General features: G+C 44.2%; 1 protein-coding gene across 7 annotated transcripts in view; it reads left to right on the forward strand.

Moving 5' to 3' along the window:
• Window positions 1-21852, forward strand: part of MAD1L1 (mitotic arrest deficient 1 like 1) — a 347152-nt gene that overhangs the window by 260212 nt on the left and 65088 nt on the right. For 2 of the 7 annotated variants that reach the window (XM_085591688.1, XM_085591687.1), the window contains exon 18: window positions 1371-7587. The exons of 2 other annotated variants lie outside the window; for them this stretch is intronic. In XM_085591688.1, coding sequence (XP_085447814.1) covers window positions 1371-1394 — 24 coding nt within the window. In that variant the 3' untranslated portion in view covers window positions 1395-7587. Of the gene's footprint in view, window positions 1-1370; window positions 7588-21852 lie in introns of those variants that run through there. 3 more of the 7 variants (XR_014958379.1, XR_014958378.1, XM_085591686.1) reach the window with 3 other exon arrangements.

The raw sequence follows: 21852 nt of genomic DNA on the forward strand, positions 1-21852 counted from the left end.
CATATTTCAGTAGCACTGTTGGTGGCATTTAATTTTAAGTGAGGGATGCAATAGGAGCTCCTGTAGTGTAACCCCTTCAAAGCTAAATGAAGATGAAAGATGTTGGTTTTCCTGGCCAAGGTGTGCTGTTACTATAGTGGAGCTTATTATCTACCTGCTGTATGTGTCCAGCCAGTTTGCTTTAATTGGGATTACAGCTCCAGTGAACGGGTTAATCACAGTGCTGTGCTGGGAATGTCAATGACTGCATCTATAAATGAGCACTGAATTCCAATGAAACCATACCAGTATTTATTGGTGATCCCTATCAGTGCAACAGATGAGCTCATCAGCTTGAAGGATGTCCCAGTGATTTTCAGCCCCTCTGTGAGTGCTTGGGCACAAAGGCACATCTCAGACTTCACAGCTCGCTCCCATTTGTTTGCTCCTTTTTATTGTTTCAATTAAACACTGTGGAAAGGCTGTTACAGATTCCTTACCAGGATTTTAGATTCTTATGATTTTTTTTGTGGGCTGTAATGCATTGTAGCTCCTGGGGCACTTGACAGTTTCGTATTCCATTCCTGTTGCTGCTCCAATAGATGTGTCCAGCCATGGCACACACTTTGTGATGCTTCACTGGTGTGTCTAGACCAGCCCACCCATCAGACATCCAGGAGCTGCCTCAGCTCCCTTTGTAACAAGCCATTAAAGATACCTGTTAAAACAATCACTGCTGAGGAGCCTCCAGATCAGTTTATCCAGCTCAGAATGAGGAGGTGGCAAATCAGGCTGTCATTGCCTGGCCAGGAGTACACTGTGCTGTTTATCCTTGTCTCTGGCTGGGTCCTGAATGGGTATAAGGAAATGAGGTCTTTAGAAAGGCAATGACAATTGTTTTAGACAAAGAAAGTCCTTCAGTAAACAGAAAGACTGGTCAAATTTGAAGAGGAGATGATTTGGAGACACTTGTACAAATGAACAAACAGTGGAAAGAAATTACATCTGAGGCTTTTTTCTTTTTGTGTGCCTAAGGACACAGTCCCAGCCAAAGTATTTGAAGTCAATCAATTTAAAAGAATAAGAGTAGAAATCCTTTTATTTGATAGGCCCTATGGCTTCAAGGAACTACTAAGAGCAGGAGGCCACTGCATTGTCTAAAATGTTAAGATATCTTTGTAGACAAATAATAATATCTAGTTTTACATTAAATATGTACATTTACCCAAAGTAGGGACACTCAGAGCTCTCTGCTTGGAGGTGGAAAGGCAACTCCTTACTGTAGAGATATGGAAGAGAATTCCCCTTCATGCTACTTGTTTGTTTTTTTTTTTTTTTTTTGCTTGGGTATACATATGATTTTGGTGCTTCTGTACTTGGCAACATTCAAGTCCATCCTCTGGAAATGGGACTAAAGACTTGAGTGAAGAAGAGGGAGCAATCTGGTCTTGATTATTCTCAATGCTTCAGGTAAAGTGTTTCCAGTGTTGCAGCATGAATGTGGGGCTGGTCACTTTGAAAAGATCCTGGGCTGAACAGGTCATCAGTCTGATCTTGTGTAATTGTCAATGTTTGCAATCTTTCTGGGGTCAGATTCCTCTGCTTTCTTAAAAAGGAGTGCTCAGATTTCTTGATAATTCATGCCTAAATTATTTGGGTCTAAATTGGTTGGGAAGGAAGTTAAACCAGACACAATGTGTGTCTTTCCAGTGTCACAATGTGTTGTGTATCTGAGCTCATAAATAATCCTAGCCACAAGGCTGCCTTTAGACAGATATTTTTTATATCCTCAGAGCTTAGTCTTGCAGAGCACAGAATTCTCTCTGCTTCCAGGTCCCACCCGTGTTGTTATTTTCTGTCAAAATTATCAAATGAAAACCCAAACTCCAGCAGTATTTCACTGAAGAGCATCCCCAGGTTGATAGGTTGTATTCCTTGAGAGAGAATACCCAAGATACCAGACAGCAAAGAAAACCAGAAGCATCTTGACATGGCTTGAGAATGTGACCTGCTCCAGGGCTGGCACTTCTTGCTGCACAACAAAACTTTTGTTGGTGTCCTGCTGGATTAGTAACACAATCATAAAATCAAGTAAAATCCACAGCTCTTCTACAACATGATAAAATAAAAAGCTGTGCAAAGCTGGTGTGCGTACACTGACTTTGCACACCTCTTTAAGGAGTTAATACAGAATTGGTTTGCAGATCTGTAAGGGGAATTGTAACCATCAAACTTCAGCCACCTGAAAAGTGAACACTGGCTTCTGATGTAGATCATCGTGGGTGCAGAGGCTGAGTATAAGGCTATAAAAAGGATATGGGATATTTCTTTCCTTTGAAGGGAAGAAGGGTTTGGTGGAAGGACAGACACCACCTTGAACTGCCAAGTCCTCCTTAGCTTGCCCCATGGTTTGGGTACCTCGCTGTCCTCTTGCTTCTATATTGACCAGGTGTGTAATAAAACACAACAGGGCAGCAGTGTGCACAAGATGCAATAGTTTAATTCTCTTTCTCCAGGAGGGAAATGAGGCTGGATTGAACAAGAAAGAAATTGGAGGCTGTTTTTCAAAGACAAAGTGATGCTGACAAATTGCTGGCTGAAAGGGGGAGGCAAGACTCGTGTGGTTAAACATGCAGAGAGAATCTGGTCTGCTGAGATTCCAGCACAGTCTGAGCACCAGTCTGGCCAGGGCACACTGGTGAGTGATGTACAGCTCAGAATAAGCAGGATGGTTAATGCAAGGATTACTTTTATTCTCCTGAGTGCTCTTGTTTCATCTTGAAGCTGACAGCACTGATGGGAGCTGTGATTCTTGAGTCCACGTTCTTGGCATACCTGCAGTTTCAGTTTTTCCTCCTCAAGCCTAGCAGAGTGTCTTGGAGAAGCCTGTTCTAGCTGTTTGTTTCTTTTTGTATCTCTATCTTCTCCCCTCTCCTCCTCTTCACCCTTGATGAGTCTCAATGGGAGAAGGAAATCACAGTTTTGATGGAGAGCTGTTCTTCCAGCCGCCGCTTCACACTCCAGCACACACAATCAAAACTAACAATGGGGCTCATCGGTGGAGCAGGCCAGGCAGCAAGAGATTGATTAGGGACTCTAGGCCTCTTTTAACTCCTCATTCTTGTTAATTGCAGGTTATTTCATTTTCATGTTGTGTTTTCAATTTGCCTGTGTGGTTGTTGGAGGCTTGATTTCAGCTCAGCTCCGGGAGCGCTGGCCATTGCTGTGCCAGCGTGGTGCCCTCCTGCTGGATGATTGCTGGGATTCCTGGAAGGGTCAGCAAGCACCCATCCTGGGCTGCTCTAATCAGCAGCCTCTAAAAGCAGCTGCTGAGCAGTCTATGGTGTTGCAGCATCAAATCCTGTGTTTAAACTTCCCACACGTAATTTTCTTTCAGATATTGTAGCAGCCTGTTTTGTGTTAGGACCTAACTTTAATTCTTGCCACTGTCTTCAAATTGCTCTTCTTATGCTTTTTTTTCTTCTTTACACAGTTTCTCTCTTACTGCATATGTTTCCCTGAACAACTGCCTATTCCCTAGTGCACATTAGGGCTTTTTCTTTCTTCGTTTTTAATGAAGCCAGTCATCTCGAGTATACTGGAAAAATCTAATAGGTTTTCCTTTTGACTGCAGAATTTCTGAGCAAAGGCCTGAAGAGGCTGGTCTGAACCTTCTTCCAACTGAACAGAGGGAATGTTCTTTGTCTGCCTCTCTTCCCCACCTGTACAAGGTGGATGATGCTCCTGCCCGTGTCACTGGACTGTTGTGAGAATAAATGGATGGTGCTGGTGGGAGCACAGAGCACTTTTGGGCTGGGAATACCCTCCCCTGTTACCTGCCAATCTGGCACAGTGCCCATTTCCAGTGTGTTGGCACCACTTGCTCCCCTTCCTGCCATGCCAAGGTAGACCCAGGCATGGAGGTAATAAATGTTGGTGATACTGGAGCATTATTCCAGTGAGAGTCTTTCCTGACTAGCAGGAGAATGGGATGGGTGAGGCTTTCTGAAAGGTCAGAGATTTGTCTTGCTCATGGGTGCATCCTCTCTGTTGGAGTGACTGCTGTGTTACCTGGTGAGGCAGGTACAAAACCTGTCACTTCACAAAAGCAGGCCTGGTTTGGGACAGGAAACAGGAGGTTGGCTCTCAGATGCCATCTGAGCTTCAGGCTGTCACTGCAATTCCTTTTGTTTTGCATTCATCAGCTGCTAATCACCAAGTCGCTTTTTCCTTCCCTTTGCTCCTTCATTCCCCAAGGACATGGCAGTGCCACTGCAGCATTCCCAGATTTCCCTCCCCACAGCACCCGCCTTGTGCTGGCATGAGCTCTGCCTCTCTTTCTGCACTTCCTTTGGCAAGGAAGGAAGGCACTGAAAAAAGGGCAGCTTTCGAGTTATCCAAACAAATTCTTCACCTGACTTCAGCCCTCTTCACTGTTAGAACTGCTGATGGCCTCATTCAGGTTGTGACAGGCATCAGCCATCCCAGCTGGAGGACCTCACCATCTTTCCTGGACTTCTGGTGTCCTTGGCAGCATTAGATTTACAGTTGTACTCAATGATCATAAACATATTTTCCAACTGAAATTATTCTATGATTCTGCAATAACAATAAGTAACAAAATTACTGGGATACACCTATTTTTTAATAAGTTTGCAATTTATCTCCATCCAAATCCCCTTCATTGAAATATCTCTTGTTTAATGAAACAGCAGAGACAGCTTGTGCTTTCTGGGGTGAGACAGGATCCAGCATCTCACAGCCATACAATTCCTCTACCATCCTTGTGTTTCGTCCACACTTCACAGTCTAAAAGCTCAATTCTTACACGGTTCTTAACCATGAAGGTGGCACAGCATAAACCAGTTAATGTGCTTTCTCTCAAACTGGCTTGCCAGCTTAAGATAAGAGCTCTGTAGGCAGCTGTCCTTCATGGGATCCCAGTCTGTACTGTGTTTGGGTTTTACCAAGACCCTAATCTAAACAGAGCTCTTTTTTTTATGAAACCACTTGTAGAAAAGCAAAAATAATAACTACTGTGAGTGTACCTTCTACTTTGCTCCAAGGCATCCTACACTGTTTGGGGCAGTTACTGCTGGAGAGGGCTGAAGCACATCAGGTATCCAGTTGTGGCATTTCCTGAGAGTTTGAGGCACTTCACAGCATCAGTGAGCCTGCAGCATGATGTGCCACACAGGCTCTCCAGGTCATAGCCCGTCCCATCAGTGATGCAGTGTCAATCCATTAATATTGCTGTGTCCTTGGGACAGTGACAGAATACAGCAGTGCCCTGAAAATCCTCCTGGAGAGCTTTGTGCAAGCATTGACTGCTGGGATTCTGGTGGATTTCTACGTGACACTACAGAGAACATCACTTGCAGCTCAGCTCCTTATGTTCTGTATACTTAAGGAATTAATGCTTCACATGGATACAGTTCTAATAATTTAATACTAAGGATAATATTAAGGATTTGATAATGTATCAGCTGTTTTCATTCACATTCATGGAAATGGTAGAAAAACCTCTCCTCTCCTCACATTTGCTTCAAATAGGCGAGTCCATGAATCATTGTAACTCCACACAAAAACCATTCCTGCTGCCCCATGTGAGTGTCAGTGCTATGAGCAGGTAACTCAGTACTGTTTTAGGCCTTTGTATCTAATGTATTTTCTATTTTGCCAGTTGCATGGGAATGTCCTTTGAGGAAGAAGTTCTGAAAAGTATTTTATGTCAAATCTGTCTTATAAGGATTTGTAGCTAAATCACATTGTGGGGAAAGCAGGGAATTTGTGAGCTGAGGATGACCTCCAGCTTTAGTAACTCCCAAGATGATCTTTTGATGGCATTTTTTGCTTCCAGAGGAAAACAAAACAGACTACCTGTATCTTGGGGGGAATACATCAAACTAAAGCTTGATATTTTTAATTTGTCCCTAATCTGTTTCAGCTAAAGCAGGTAGCTGATAACAGTAGATCTATCTCAGCCATGTTCTGGGGAGCTGTCATAAATTTAAACCTTTAAGCAAAGGGTTTGTCTGCCTTAATGGAAGGCTCTGGGGAGTGTTCAGTGTGCTGGCTGTCACTTTGCATTTCCAGGACACATCCGACCCTGGAGAGGGAACTGTCTGCAGATGATTTTTCTCTGAAGTAGAGAGTGGAGAGCAGCACAAGGTGGGGTTTATAATTGTGTTGGTGCCTTTGGTGACTGCCACATGCCATGTAGCTATGATGAATCTGCAGCAAGGGTTGCCATCAGCTGTCAGTTTGCTGGTCCCTGTGAAACCTCCTGTGTGTGTGTGTGTTGAAAAGGCTCAGCTGACAGTTTCAGGGAGGCCCAGAGGTTTTGGGCATGTGTGTAAACAGCTGTCTCTTGCTGTGCTGCTCAGGAGGGTGTCAGACATCTGTGCATGTCTCTGTCAGGCAGGAATCTCACCGTGCCATCCTGGGGAAGCACAGGAGCTGTCCTTGGCTTTCTGGCAGTCACTGCAGCCTAAAGTTGTTTTTCTTCATATAATTCCATTAGAGTGATGACAGTTTCAAGTTGGAACAGAAAAAGACCTGATGAAAGGACCACTCTGTAAGTAGGGAAGATAGACAGAGTGGAAGCAGTAACTAGCAAGGTAATAGACGGTGATGGATCTATAATCTCTGAGGCTGCTGTGTGCAGTAAATTCCTAAATAGTGTCCTTTCAGCCCTAACCTATTTATTTGCAAAGTGCTAAATTTAATTTTCCTTAGTCTGCAGGAAAGCAGCATCCCAGGAATAAACCTTTAGCCCAGCCAAGAAGCTGTGCCAAAGTGCTTGTTCCAGCATTTCCATTTCCTCTTCGCTCTGCAGAGCGTCGGGGCCGTGCCCCCGACACGGTAACGCTGGGGCTGGGGTGGATCCTGCTCAGGAGCCTCTTCAAAAGGGAAAATTTTAATAGCTGCAGGTTCAGTAAACCACCTGGACTCTTAAGAGCAAGATGAATTAAGCTGTCCTGAGGCTGGCAAATGAAAGCCTGTGAGAGAGCTCCTCCTGCATGTCCTGACTTTCTGTCTGCCCTGTACATGCAGGGCCAAGTGCTAAAGGCTCAGCTCAGAATAACTTCAAGAGTTGAACAGCACATATATTTGGAAATTTCCACAAAGCTGCATCTTGAGGAAGAAAAGCAGCAAGTTTTCCAAGCTGCCAATGCTCTGCACATTCACGCAGCAAAGTTTCAGCAAACATGGTGAAAAATAGGTTTCTGTGCATTGCTTTTTTGTTCCTGGTAGCACTGTGCAGGTGATACACACAGCATGTGTTCTTCTGGAGAAAAGACATTTGGTTTTTATACACAGCATGTGTTCTTCTGGAGAAGAGCCATTTGGTTTTTCCCCCAAAATTCACAATTCAATAGAGTTTTATAAACTTTGATAAAATATTTCAGGAGCAGCCACACAGCTTCTGAATCCAGGAGTTGGCTTTGAGTCAGCGCTTGGTGTTCCTTCAGTTATCCTGACCCCAGTGAAGTGCAATGTGGGCTGTCACTAATCCTGTTGCTTCAGAGAAAATCAGATCTCATCTTCACAGCTTTGCTATTTTCCTGCCTGTGGAGGATTCTTTTCCCCATGATGGCAGCACAAGCAGTGCTGCTTTGGCTGGTGGGGAGTGTCCTGCCAGTGCTGCCCTGAGATTCCCCTATATTCCCAAGATTTTGCTTCCCAAGGACTCTGTTCACTTTAGCTGTCTTTACTCCACTGAGTAATAATCCAACTAAGCCTTGAAGCAAAATGCCATTGAAAAGGCAAGGGGGGTTTTGTGTATATTTGTTGTATTTTGCTATGTTTTTAGCACCTTAGGAATGATATTGGGATGTATCAATTTAAATACAGCCCTTCCCTGTCCTTCTCTAATCTCAGTCTGGAGAAGGTTCTGAGCTTCTTGGCTCCCTGTGCTGCTCAGAGCTCTGACATCCCTCTCACATTTATTTTAAAATAAATAAAAATAACAGTGCTGGGAGTCGAGGGTGGAGAATTATGCAGGTCTTTTGCCCACTTTTTGCTTTGACATGGAGCTGGTGGGAAGGGTAGCTCTGCTGCAGGCTGGGAAAGGATCTCCCTTAACTGATATTGAATTTGCTGTGGGAGTTTCTGTTTTTCTGGAGTGAGGTGAAATTGCCATCCAGGGGCGGGTGCTGTGTCACCTGCCCTTTCCTTACCTGCTACCATGTTCCTTGAGTCTTGCTCTTCCTGCTGATAGCGTGGGTACAGATGAGAAAATGAATGTTTTTTGTGACTTGTGATGATGTCTTTCTCCGAGAACCTTTCTCTGCTATTCTTTCATTTTAAGCACAGTGTCACAGAAAATTTCATTAGCCACACCAAAAGTCTCTGAGCCTGTAATCAGCCTGTCAGCGAGTGATAGATGTACAGCATTGATTAATATTTTCATTCTTTGGAGATTTTCCCTTACCCAGGGGGTTATGTGGAAAGCCATGAGTACTTGAGCTTTGGAAGAACCTGGGATTCACTCTCTGCAGTGAATACAGAACTGGTAGGGTGTTAAACTGAAATGGCTTCTCCATAAAACCAGAACTTAATCTGCTTAAAACCACATGTTCCTAGCATATTCTCCCCCTTGAGCCAGGCCTACAGGGAGGCTTCTCATGCAGGGGGTAAGTGGGCAGCACACCAAAGGCCTTCAGACTGCAGAGGGGCATCTCCAGCTTGCCTGAGCTGCTTTCATTACTCAGAGACTGAAATTTTAATCATTGAATTAATTTTTCAGAAACCGAAGTGCAAATCTGTACCCCCAGCAGCATTAATAATGAATGCAGGGAAGAGAGACATTAGGAAAAAGGAGGGATAGGAAATTTGGGGTTGGGGAAGGAATGTTTTTTGGGTGTTATTAATTTGAAAGGTAATGTATGGGTTGTATTTCTTTCTCCCTGGGCCTTTCTCCTTTCTTGTCCATGCTGTGTCCAACAGAGTCTGCTTCATTTCTGTCCAAGGCATTTTTCCAGTACTTTTCCTTCCTGCTTCTCTTTCACCTGAATTTTCTTTTGTGGGGTAGATAGCCAGCTCTGTACACTCAGGGTCCCACTCCTCATCTCTAGAGCAGCTCCTGAAGCTTTTGGGGGATTCTGCTCACATCATGAGGAGAAAAGGAGCTGGGGCTCACCTGCTCTTCAGGCTTAAAAAAGACAAGACCAGAACTACAATCAGGATGCCAGAGCTTTCTGCTTTGCTTTTGGCTCCTTCCTTCCTCTCTCAAAGAGCACACAGGATTTTTTTTCCCCTCCTAATTAAAAGTATTATATACCAGAAGATTAATTAGAAATGAAAGTGATTTTTTCCCCTCCCTTTTCTGCCTCTGGAAAAGGCCTGTGCCAGGCAACTGCCAGAGGGAGCTGGGATTTCTCCCTTTAATGGATTCCAGGCAATTTGCCTCTGGACAGCTATCTTATAAATAATGAATGTTTGCAGAGATTCTCCCAATTCTCTGTCAGCACAGGTGGTCTTCACTTCCACCATCCCAAACAGTTCTGGAAACCACAGGGTGCCCCCAGCCCTGCAGCAAAGGGGCAATTCCTCACAATTCCCTTCCCTCCTCCTTGCAGGCATCATGAAGACCCCCTGTGCTTATGGATGTGTATCTTTATTTATCTGAAGTCTCATCAAGCCATCACATCCACACTCTGCCATTCCTCCTCCAGCAGGAGGAGGGCACAGCAGTGGATGGGCACATTTCTCCTCGTGGTCTGATGGGCTGACATTCTCCAAAGCTTGTGGGAATGTTGCCAGCAAACAAGACTCCAGCCCAGGTGCACATTGCATGATTGCAGGGCATTTGCAAAGCCTTTGTGCTCCCTTTCCAAGGCTCTCACAGTAGGAGGATGATTCTTTGAATTGTTGTAGTAATCTTTAGAAATGAGGATTTGGTTCAATGGGTGCTCCACAGAGACCAGCCTAGAGGAGAAATCCTCTCCCAGAAGGAAAGCTGTTCTTGGGTTAAAAGCACCCGAGAGGGTTTTATGCAGAGCAGGGGCTTTAAAGTGCCCGTGGTGGTGCAGGGATGAATTCCAGCCCAGGAGGACAACATGGCCTGAGGGTTTCTCTTCACACAGTGCCACTTGCCCAGCTTATTTCCTTTCCATTCAAAGGGAAGTGGTGACTGCAGGCAGATGAAGGTGAAGGTCCCCAGCTGCACAGAGCTCCTGTGGTCAGCAGCCACCTGGTTCAGAGGAAGGCTGGGGACTGCTCCAAGAACCTTTTCTGTGGCTCTAAATACAGCAGCTAATGACACCTTCCACTCAGCAGGAAGAAAACAGAATTACTAAACTTGCAATTTGGCACAGTGGGAGTGTGAGTTTGTCCTGCCAGTTTCTTGTTGCTATATATTTCCAAGACTTTTTTGGGTTTTTTGTATTATTTTTTCTTTTTCTTCTCTGAGGCAGGTGGAATCTACATCGAGGGGTTCACTTTAAGGACACAAATTGTGCATATGGAAGGCACAGCCCCAAAAGGAAAAGACTGATGGCTGCTTATAAGTCATCCAGCATAAAAAGGAGAATGTGCATGTTCCCTGGGAAATGCCACATGTCTTGGCCTTATGAGTAATGTGTAGTGATGTCCCATTAAAAGCCACATTCCCAGTTGGTGTTGAAGGAGAGATATATATTTCCATATAATTTAAATCATTTTGACTTATGGTTTAGGTTTGTGCTAGGCAGGCTGCACAGAGGTTCCAGGAGAATAGTCTGTGAGATGGCTTTGGGGGCAAAAGAAAGAAGACAACTGGAGGCAAGGTTAGAAATAAGTGAACATTTCCAGTTGAGCAGGTTTTTACGGTCATGCTCTGTGGTAATTGAAGGTTTGCTGTTAAATTCTACAAATCTGTGCTGGAGAAGAAAACCTAGCCCCAGTTTGAGATTGCTGCAGTGTGAGGTGGAAGAGCTCTTAGGGCAAGAGGTGATGTTTATAAAGAAATGCAGGGAGCAGTAATGATAGGTTAGCAAGGCTCAGTTCTTTGGGCGCTTTGTAGAGGAGCCCATCATCTCCAGGGTTGTGAAGGTTCATCCTGAAGATGCATGAAAATTCAGATTTATTTCTCCAGCAGTGTCTGAAATGGACTTGTCGAGCTGAGCTTGTCCTAGCATTGTTTGGGGACTGTGGGGTGAAACAAGGGAATACCGTAGAGGTAAAAATTTGCCTTTCTAGTTCCTCTTCTACACCTCTGCATGCCTGTTACCAAATCTGTGTTTGAGCTGGGGGACAGACAACCATCACAGCTCAGACTGGAGAGAAGTGCTCAAAGCTTATTTCTGCAGCCAGCCCTGGAGCACTTGGAGGAAGCAGATGCCTCGTTTCTGGAGCAGGGACTTGCTTTAATGTTCTTATCAACTGTTTTGCAGTCTTTGTTAAAAGAGGTCAAAGCTCATTCCCCTGGGTGGGGACTTCTTGAGCACAGTACTTATTATTAGGGCAGTACCATATCTTGTAATTAGGGATGTAATTCCCATCTCTGTAGAGAGCCAGCCTGTAGCCTGGGTACCATTTAAGAATTTCATGAGATGAATTAAGCGAGGATGGACGGAGCAATACAATGAATTTCAGCAGAGATCACTCGCCTGAAGTCCTGCAAGTGTTTCAGATGAGATATGAAATGTAAATACCTCCCCTCATCTTCCTTCCCTTTCTTTTTTATAGCAGGCAAGGGGAATGGCATTGTTTTGGGGCCCTGCAGTAGTGACCTCCTGACAACTTGCAGCCTGGTTTGAAAGGTTACATCATTCCCTAGTCCCTGCTGGAGCACCTGGAAGAACCTCTATGTCTTTTTCTGTCTGACACTAAAGATTTTACCTGCAAAGGACCTGTGTCTTAGAAAATTGCTGTTGCAGTACATCTGAAGAGTCAGATTTGGCAGGCTTTAAAGTGTAATGTAAGAGATTCTTACTTAATTTAGCATTTTGTTAATTTTACTTTTTTTTTCCTTCCTTGCCTACATGGGTACCAGTGCTTGTGTTGTTCTGCAGGGAGTTCTACAGTTTATACGCCTTGTATAAAATAATTTACGTAAGTGCAGAATAAATCAATCAAACTTCAAAAAAAAAAAAAGGAAAGCAATCAAGTTTGGGCTTGAAATAAGGAGTAGGTGAAAGGCTGAAAGAAAAGAAGGACAAAGAAGATGAATTGTGAAGAAAAATGAAAACAAAATTGTGTACAGCAGTAAGACAGAAAAAGCAAGGGAAGGCCAGGCATACAAGTTAATGCAATGTATTTTCCCCTGTAATTATATTCATTTGATGTAGATTTGTGCCAGGCACTTTACAGCAGTGTTAATGAGATGAAGGAAGAGCTGATACCCATAGCAGTTTCAAAGATAGGACTTGAAGCTGTTCTCGGTGGGCATGGCTATATTTAGCATCACAGCACACTGGATATAGGATGCCATCACAGTCTTACACCAAGGCTTCTGAAGGAGGATCTCAAAGCACATTGCATCAGTTCCTATGCAGTATTTCCCAAAACATTGAGAGCTACAGTTGCCAGTTGTTGCTGTGTCTGTGCTCATATTTTTGTAGAGCAGAATTTGAGTCAGACGTCCACTGATGATTCTAGTCTTGCCATCTTTATGGAATTCTTCTTCTTTGTCTTCAGGAAAGGGTTTTGCTACCATGGGGTTATCTTCAGGTGTGAGGAGCTCCACAGTGTCTCGAGGGAAGGAAACACTAATTCACCTCTTGAATGAAGCATGGTTCCTCTGCATATTTGCATTTGCCTTCCTTGCTTTCACACATCATCCTCCAGAGGGATGAGAGCTTGTTGCCCTCAGCTTCCATAATCCTGTTAATAACCTCACCCTAATGATGCACAGAGTGCTGAGGAGTCATGCACTGCACTCGTGATTTTTCTGCAGTGCAACTTGCACCCCTTCATCCTGAAGAACAGCAATATAGGTTTTACTGGGAAAAGGGAGAAGAGGAGGATATTCCCAGGGATTACAGAAAATTTACCTTCCCATATGTATGGCTCAAAGAGGCGTAAAGCCATGTGCTCATAGACAGTTACGTTAGCAACGGGTAGGAAAAATGCTCTGGAATTATTCACACAGGCTCCTGGCAGGAGCTCAGAGTTTTGTGGGTTATCCACCAAGGCAGAGATGAGGTGAACAATAGGGGTTTAATTTAGGGGGTGTTTTCCCTGCCTTCAGCACGTCTCTCCAGCTCCCATCTCTGTTCCCTGATTGCAGTGTAATCTCACTCATTACTCTGTGACTGTAACCTCCTCTCCCTATTTCAGCAGTGAAGAACCAGCAGCCAATTTGTGTCCAGAATTAAGGTTGTGACCCTCTCCACTTCCCCTCTGCACTAGGCAGCTGTAGAAGGAGGTACACAAAGGCTCTCTACTAATTGTTAGAAGAATTTCAGACCCTGAGTTGTTTGCTGAGATTTTTTGTAGTTTATTTTGCTCTGTGCAGCAACAATTTTCAACAAAAGCAGAGGATTGATTGCTCCTGGGGTTTACTGTGCCTCCTTTTAAAGGAGCCTGAAAAGGGTGACAGATGGGAGGTAGCTGGTCACTCTTATGATGACAGTGTCCTCAGTGCACTTCACCTGCTCTTTGGGAGGCAGCCACCACACCTAGAGCTGTGTGTGGCACTGCCTTTGCTCTGCTGCTGATGCTTCAGGTGAATTGCTTGTCAGAAAAGGCAAAACTCTAGATTTATTTTTGGAAAGGAGGATGGGATTATTCCCCCAGATGAATACAGCTGCAAGTTTGGGGCACAATTGACCCATTTGTACTCGCAAATGTACAACAGCTTTGTAGGTGGTAATAACTTCTGTCAAATTCTTTTTATTTGTCACTTTGAACTATCAGATTATAGAAGAAGCACAAATACTCCTTGTTGGTAGAAAGATGGCTTGAAGTTGCTGAATCATTACAAGCATCTTAATGCAGAAGCAACTAATCTTTTCATCCAGTGCTAGCTTTGGGCTCTGGTTTCCCTCAGGACCTGGATGTTGTAGAGAACAAGAAAATTAGTGCTAAAAAGATTATTTGGCTGTATGTAAAGTAATCCTCCATGCTCCCCACATTTCAGAAGGCTGCTGCTTGCTGTGCTGAAATGTTGCAGTATGGACAATACAGGTAAGATCTGGAGGGGCACCCAAGATGCCCACAAGGACACAGAGGGCACTTCCTGTTGATTTACATTTACTAGAATATGTTGTATGTAGTGCCCAAAACCGTGGGTAATTACATTTTGCAATGAAATTTATGAACATCTGTTCTTCTCCCTTTCCATGCCAAGTCCCAACCTTTGGGAATCACGTTGTCTCCACAACAGTTAGATAGCTCATTTGCCTCCTAAACTAAGTAGAGGTTGCAAGGCAGGAGAAGAAACCTCTTGGGAAAAGCATTTTTCTTTGAAAACTTCCAGTGTCAGCTGTGCAGGGGAGAGAAGAGAGAGGGAGACGTGGTGGCAAGAGCAGGAAACTGAGATCCACTGTAGTGCCCACACTGAGCAGTGCCCAGTGATGAATGATATTCATGAATTAACAGCTTCATTGGAGTTGGTGTATGCCTGGCTGGGAGGTGCATAACTGTGAGTCTCAATCAAAAAAAAAAAAAAATTAGAAGTTTTTCATGCCTTCTGTTTTAGCAGAAGTTTGGAAGTCTGGTGGAATCCTCTGCTATAAATATTTATCTTCTAGCTCCCTTTGCACCACCCCTCATTGGGAAAGTTCTTGGGAGATGGCAGAGGTCCCACAGAAACTGCAGCTTTTCTTCTCCTAGCAATGACAGTGGAGCAGTAGTGATGGCTGGCATGTTGCAGGGAAGAAAGATGTACTCCATCTAGGCTAGACTTGCAAAGAGTAAATTGGAGTGAAAATAGATTAAATCTTTCCATAGTTCAACGGCAAAAGTAAATCACCTATCATTTGCCTTCTATCTCCCAGATGCACTAGAATGTGGGAAATGCTCCATCTCCAAACCCTTCATTTCTTGACAAGCTTTATTCACTCTTTCCTCTCTGATGTTTTTATTAATTTATTCTCTAAGGCTGTGCCAACTCCTTTGACTGCATGGTGTAGGGAGATGTTGATAGGTCTTGCACACTGAACTCAGGGTTTGATGGATGTTCTACAACTTCGATGGATATTCTACAGTTCCTCCATGTTTCTTTTTCTGCCCTGTGCTTTGGGCTTTTGCAATATCCTTTGAAAGGGAACAGCAGAAACAAAAAATGAAGGGTTCCAAGAGTTGCCAATCTTTTCTGTGCCTTCTGTCCCATGTGATAAAGTCCCAGGTAAAGCAGATAAAAATGTAAAAAGCAAGGATGACTGTACTGTGGAAGGCTTGGAAGGCCGATGGTTAGTGATTGAACAGGATATCTTGGGGTCTTACAGCTTGGACCTTAGGATTTTGTGATTTAAAAGACACCTCCTTGGAAGGCTCTGACCTTGTCCTTCCATTTTCAGGCTTCAGCTTTATTGCTCTCCCAAGGAACTGAGACAGTTGATTAACTCGTAACTCACTAGTTCTTGACACATTAAGCGGCAAATTTGACTCTAATTAACAGCTTTTATTAACCCAGGTTCCCCCTTCCCTCCTCCCTTTCACTCTAGAGACTCCTCAAGCCGTTACAGGTTTTAAAGTAATTTCTAATTTCTTTTATCTTTTTTTTTTTTTAATCATAAGTGAGTATGTGCAGACACTGGAATGCACAGCTCAGGGGGAGGATGTGTGTCTGTCAAACAAACATTTGGAAAGCAAATATGGTCACGTGGAGGGAAACAAGGGGTTGAAGCTGGTGGCTGGCCACAGGCTTGGCTTGACACCGAAGAGGAAACCATGAAGGGCAGGCTTTCCTCAGCTCCCAACCTCCTGCTCTGCACAGTTTCTTCCCAGCTGAGAGCAGCCAGGCTCAGCCTCAGTGATCCAGCTAGGTGTGCAACCTGCTGTGAAAATGAGAGGGGGCATTGCTGGAGCTCCTGGCCAAATTGGATGAGAGCTCTGCTGCTCCTCCAGAGCCTGCCAGGCTCTGCTGCCAGAAAGATCTGCGTGGAAATCAGCCTGCAGGGAGCTGAGGGAGCTGAGAATGGGGTTTGGGAAGTTACCCCATACACAATGTCTGGAGTTATCCCATCCATACCCAGTGTTGGTGCTGATGGAGCAGCGGCTCCCTGGGGAGTTCTCCGCAGTGTGGATCTGGGGTGGGATGGGACGGGTGAAGGGCTGAGAACAGCTGAGGAAGAGCCTCTTCTTCCTCACTGAGCTTCTCTGTGCTTGTTTGGTCAGCAGATGCAGCAGCCTGTTGGTGAGCACACAGCCAGAAAATCCAGGGATTCCCTGACTGTAATCCAGCACTGCCACTGAGTGCCTCACTCTGTCCCATTCCCCATCTGTGACTTGGGAACAGCAATGGCTCTGCCAGCTTGTCCAGGTGTTCCAGTTCTGGTGTGCAAGTTCCTAGTGAAGTGGTAATTTTTGTAGCTTGCCAGGGAGAGGAAGGTTTTTCACCCTCATTGAAACAGCGAGAGCTAGCTTGTTTTCTGATTTCAAAACACATAGTGGTGCCAACCTGCCCAATAAATTACTGTAGTGTCTTTATAAAAGATGTTTTTCATAAACTTTGGTAAATGCATTTCACCACTGTTACTCTGAATGTATCTAATTCAGTTTTGGACTTTCTGAACTCTTGATCTGCGAGAGAGCTTGTGACAGTGAGCTCCAGAGGTCAATGCAGGACTTGAGAAAAGAGGTGTTTTTATATCTCTTTAAAATTGCCATTCTGTTCCTCTGGGTATCATTTCCCTATCATCTTGCAAAAAAAAGTAAATATCTTCATTATTCTGTGCTTTCTCAGGTTTCTCCTTAACTGCTAAACAGCTGTGTTTTTATATTTTCTGTAACTAAAGCAAGTGGAGCTCTCCCAAGACAACCCACAGTGAAGATGAAGTGTTTCAGTGCTCCTGAGAGGCAGAGCAGCCAAGGTCAGCTCAATGCCCCCCAAACCAATCGTGTCATATGCAGTCTCACCACATCTCAGCTCACTCTCCTATGCAAATAGCTGAAGAATATGTTAGACAAAACTGGTCCTCAGGGAACAGCCACTGTAATCTTTCACTATGTTGAATATTGATTGTGTGTTATACCTCCTTTTTTTAATTTAGTTCAGTTAGTTTCTGGATTTGTAATAGCACTTTATCCCTTACTCCATTGCTCAGACAGTTTTCTTGTAGCCTTCTTGACAATACTTTGTCACAGAGGCTTTGAAAATCCAAATAATTAAACCTAATCCTCATGGTTTCTTTTTTTTTTTTTTTAAGAATTTTAGGGAATTCTCCTAGATAGGAAGGGAATGGTTTTATTTATTTATTAGCATAATTTTTGCCTGGGGGTTCATTATTCTTGTTTAGTTTTATTTGATACATAAATAAGTTTTAAGGCCTTATGTTCTCTGGATCGTTTCTGAAAACCTGGAGTCAGGCTACAATATTGCTCCTTTCTTGCCTGCTGGTATATGCATCTGATTTTAAGGCTAATTTTTTTTTTTAACAATTTCAGTACTTTTAAGTCCTCAAATATTACCCTGCCTTGATGATTCATGATCCTCCAAGGATAAGAGATGTGGTATGGGAGCTTGCAGATGATTTTGTGAGTTGAGCTAAATGCAGAAGTGACACCCAGTATGGTTTTAAACAGCCAGCAGGTAAATATGTGTCCCCATGATGGGGCACCTGTGGAATCCATCAGGGGAAGACTGAACTCCCTTTGTTGACTTCAAAAAGGAGGATGAAACTAGGCTTCATTTTGATGTTTCAATGTATTATGTTTGAGTAGAGACAGACCAGAGGTCTGTTGTTATTTGGACTGTGTAGAAGATAAATCAGGTGTGATCCTTGCATTATGGCTCTGTGATGCTCATGAAGAGCAGTGATGGATGGTTGTCTTTGTCACTTCTTCTCTGCCAAGAAGAATAAGAAAAATAAGGCTTCCCTCTTACAATCCAAACAACTCCCAGGCTGTGCATTAAGTGGAAGGCAAGGCTAGGAAGGAAGTTACCTCGAGGGGTTCCCTCCAGATCTGACACACCAGGTAGGAGGAAATTCAATAGTGATACTGTGGTGAGTGGGTGTAGTGAGCACACAACTCCCAGGATGTGTTTTCAAAGGGTCTGTCTGAGGTTAATGCTGCACTAGATCTCCTCTTTTGTGCTAAATTAGGCTAATATTTAAACAATCTCCTTATTAATTTCTCTGATAATTCCAGTGTTTATCATCTACCAGTGATGTGTCGAAATCTCTGTGTGTTTTATTATTGGAGTTTCTCTGGTGCAGGGGTTGGCAATGTTCCTATTCTATCATGTGTCTCAGCATAACCTCTGTGCATGTTGTTGAATTCTAGAGATGAACGTAAGGATTAAGATATTGGGAGGTTAAACAGAATAGGCAATTCTCTGTTCCCCTTCTCTGATCCTCAATTCTTTTCTCAAGCCATTTGTAGTGAGGTTGTCTTCTCCTGTTGAGATCTTGGATGATGCTGCTTTGTTTGGACTGCTGGTTTTCTAGGCTGCTTCATTTTGCTGTCTCTTCAGTATTTTCCATCTCTTCAGGATCTCTTTGCTTCTCCATTTCCTTTCCCCACCAGGTAACACAGGTTTTCACAAAGCAGCTGCATTGCTCCAACATCTGAGAGTAATTTAAATGGAACTGCATTTAACAGTGATGCTGCCAGCACTCATTTTGATCCCTTCATCCGAGGACATTTTGTTATTTTCATGGTGTTCTCATCATGGCTCAAATCTAAAATAAGCAGTTGTAGGGCAGGAGGGGATGCCTTGCTCCACTGCACTGCTTGGGGTAGAAGATAAAGAATAATAACTTCAAAGTCCAAGTGTGCAGGACTATCATGTTTTCTTCTCTTAAGGTACCATGTTGGCTTTCAAAGTTAGGTAATTTCTAAGGGCTTCTAGTATTTTTTATGAACAGCTTTAAATAGAAGTCATTAGACACTGTTGTTCAAACTTAATTAACTGTTCTCCTTACTGAATTACAGCACAGCTAAGAGTGACGGCACTGTAGGACAGAGAAACATCTTACTAGAGTTAAGAAAAAAACCAAACTAGATTTAACACTTCATTAGAACACAGGACCTTTGGCAGCCCAGCTATCAGGTTGCCTTCTGGGAGATTAGGGAGGAGAGATGTCTCACTTCCCAGATTGCTGCAGTTAAACCTCGTGTGCTTCAGGCATCACTGGAGCATTGGAGCACATTGCTTTGTGCACAGGGGTGGGTTCCTGTCCCCCCAGCAAAGGCAAAATGTAACATGGGCAGTTTCTTTCATGTTCAGTCTCACAGGTGCTGTGGCAGCAGTGAGTAAGAGACAGCAGTTGGGGTTTCAGCCTGTGCTGAAGCCCCAGTGCAGGCTGTGGTTGCAGGACAGCCCTTGCTGGGGTTGCCAGTACAAGTTACCATCATCCTGAGCCATCCCCAGCAGCAAGGGAAGGCAGCACAGGATCCTTTCACAGCCTTGGAGGGAGAGGTCTTTCCTGTGCCTGGGCAGAGGGTCTCAGCTGTGTCTGCACAAGGAGGTGGTGTAAAACCCTGTGTGTCTTTAACAAGAGGAGCAGGCAATGTTGATGTTCTAGAGTGTGGTTATGTTGAAGGGAAGCAGTTAAATATAATTTCATAGAGTCACAGATTTACAGACCATCTAGTTCCACACCCCTGCCATGGGCAGGGACACTTTCCACTAGACCAGGTTCTTCCAAGCCTCGTGCAGCCTGGCCTTGGACACTTCCAGGGCTGGAGCAGCCACAGCTTCTCTGGGTAGACTGTGACAGGGCCTCACCACTCTCACAGGGAACAATGATATTGTTATATTTAATCTATAGATACTGGAGAAAACAACATGATCAGAAAATGGATTTAGAAGTTGTTGACCTGCACAGTTACTTAGAATTGGTTTTTAGGCCAAGTGAAGTTGCCTGGAAGCCTTTGCAGGATTAAATTAGGGATATACTGGTTTTGACTTTTGATATTTACAACAAAACTTCTGGAAGCAGCTAAACCTTCCCATCACATCCAAAAGGCTGGTGATGTTTTGACACTTAATGCCTCATAGCACCTTGTGAGGCCTCACTGAAGTGTGGAGCCTGGGGAGACTGTGTGACCAGGTCCCACTGAGAAAAGGCTTTCTTTTCAAAGAGCTTGCAGAGATGTCTGCTGTGTCTCCATCCTGCTGAGAGGCTGAAAGAAATACAGCAGGGTGAACATCTCTGCAAAAAACGGGATTGAGCCATATTAATGTCAACTGTTGGCAGTGCCAGCAACCTTCTCTTTTGCCATGTGCTGGATCCATCTCTCCTTCATCCTGTGCCTTTGTCCGACCATCACAAAACAATTTGGTTTCTTTAGCTTGGTTTTGGAGCTACAGCAAGAGCTTACTACAGCTCTTTGGAGTAATTTTCACCTCCATTCCAGCCAACTAGATTAGACTGCAGATAATGCTAGGAGTGAATAAGAGCTGTGGCTCCAAGGGAGCTCCAAAGGAGCTGGAACATAATTACAGTAGATGAAGGGTACTCTCCACAGCTCTTCCAAGAGTGCTGAGATTAGACTGTAATCATTGTTTGTAAGCAGACAGGAATGAGGGGTAATCAGCCAGGCAGCCCTTGCACGTTATTCCAGGAATTAATATTAGCTTCCTGAAGTAGCTCATCAATTCACACTTACATGAAACCACAGAAATCAACAGGTCTTGGCTTCCACCGTGGGAGCTGCTGAATGGGCTGGGTCCTGTGGGGCTCAGGTTTGGGGTTCTGTGGGTCAGGCAGGGTGGGCAGAGAGGCTGACAGGGCTGTGCAAGAGGAAATTGTCATTCCTGGGAAGGACTGTGGGCCTCAGCTCCATGGGGAGAGAGGCTGCAAAGAAATGGGGTAATGCAATCTCTTTGGAGAGATTGCAATCCCTCAGGACCAGGACAGCTGCAGCCTGGTGCTGCTGCCCATGGAGAGGCAGCCAGGTTCACTGTGCTGAGGAGGGGAAGGTGTTGCTTTCTTCTTCAGTCATCTCCTTTAGCCTGCAGAGCTCCAGTGGGAGGGAGGGACAGCACTGGGAAGGAGTGGGGAAGTTTTGGTTTGAGGAAAATCTTTGCAAGTGTGCTGCTTGAATCCGGCCCTAATTATGAAGGCTGCAGGTCCCAGTGAGCACAGTGAGAACATCATGTACAGACACAAAGTTAACACTAGGCAGCAAGAGTCTTGACATCCCTCTGATGTGAAATGAGAAGAGAAGGAAAAAAAGAGCTTGCAAATCCAGGCAGAAATTATTAGGAGAGTGAGTCCACAGACCATGAAGGGTCATTTGAGTTTCAAAAAACACCTGTACTGCTTTCACCAGAGCTTGCTACTGCAAGCCAGGTGGTAGTACCATTTCAGTGTGCTATCCTTCCCTCCCTTCAGCAGGTCTCACTGCCAAGCCCTTTGCTTCCATCAGTTTTGGAATAAATCACCAACCAACCAAATGATTATCTCTTGCAGTGTTTTACATACATTAGTTACGTGCTTGGGCTTTTTAATGATGCTTCTGCTCTGACAGCTCACTAAATATGACACAGCTTTATGGGTGGCATTGCTAATACTTCAGCAGCCAAAGGTTAGCTGCTATTATTAACCACATTAGTACTGGCTCTTGTAGGAAGAATAAGTGGAGATAGATGTTTTCTTCAGAAAGCTCACAGCCTAAAAGCCAAACCTGAAGGAGTAGCAAAGGAAGGCGCAGCCCATGAGAGAATGAATTGGTGGTGGTTGGCACAATGTCACGAGTTTGCACTTGTGGCTGTTGGTTCATTTGGTTTGTTAATTGGAATAGAGGTAGGTCGAAGGGCACAGCAGGAAC

This window comes from Lonchura striata, chromosome 14, assembly GCF_050655825.1.
Source record: "Lonchura striata isolate lonStrDom1 chromosome 14, ASM5065582v1, whole genome shotgun sequence".
NCBI classification, from domain to species: Eukaryota; Metazoa; Chordata; class Aves; order Passeriformes; family Estrildidae; genus Lonchura; species Lonchura striata.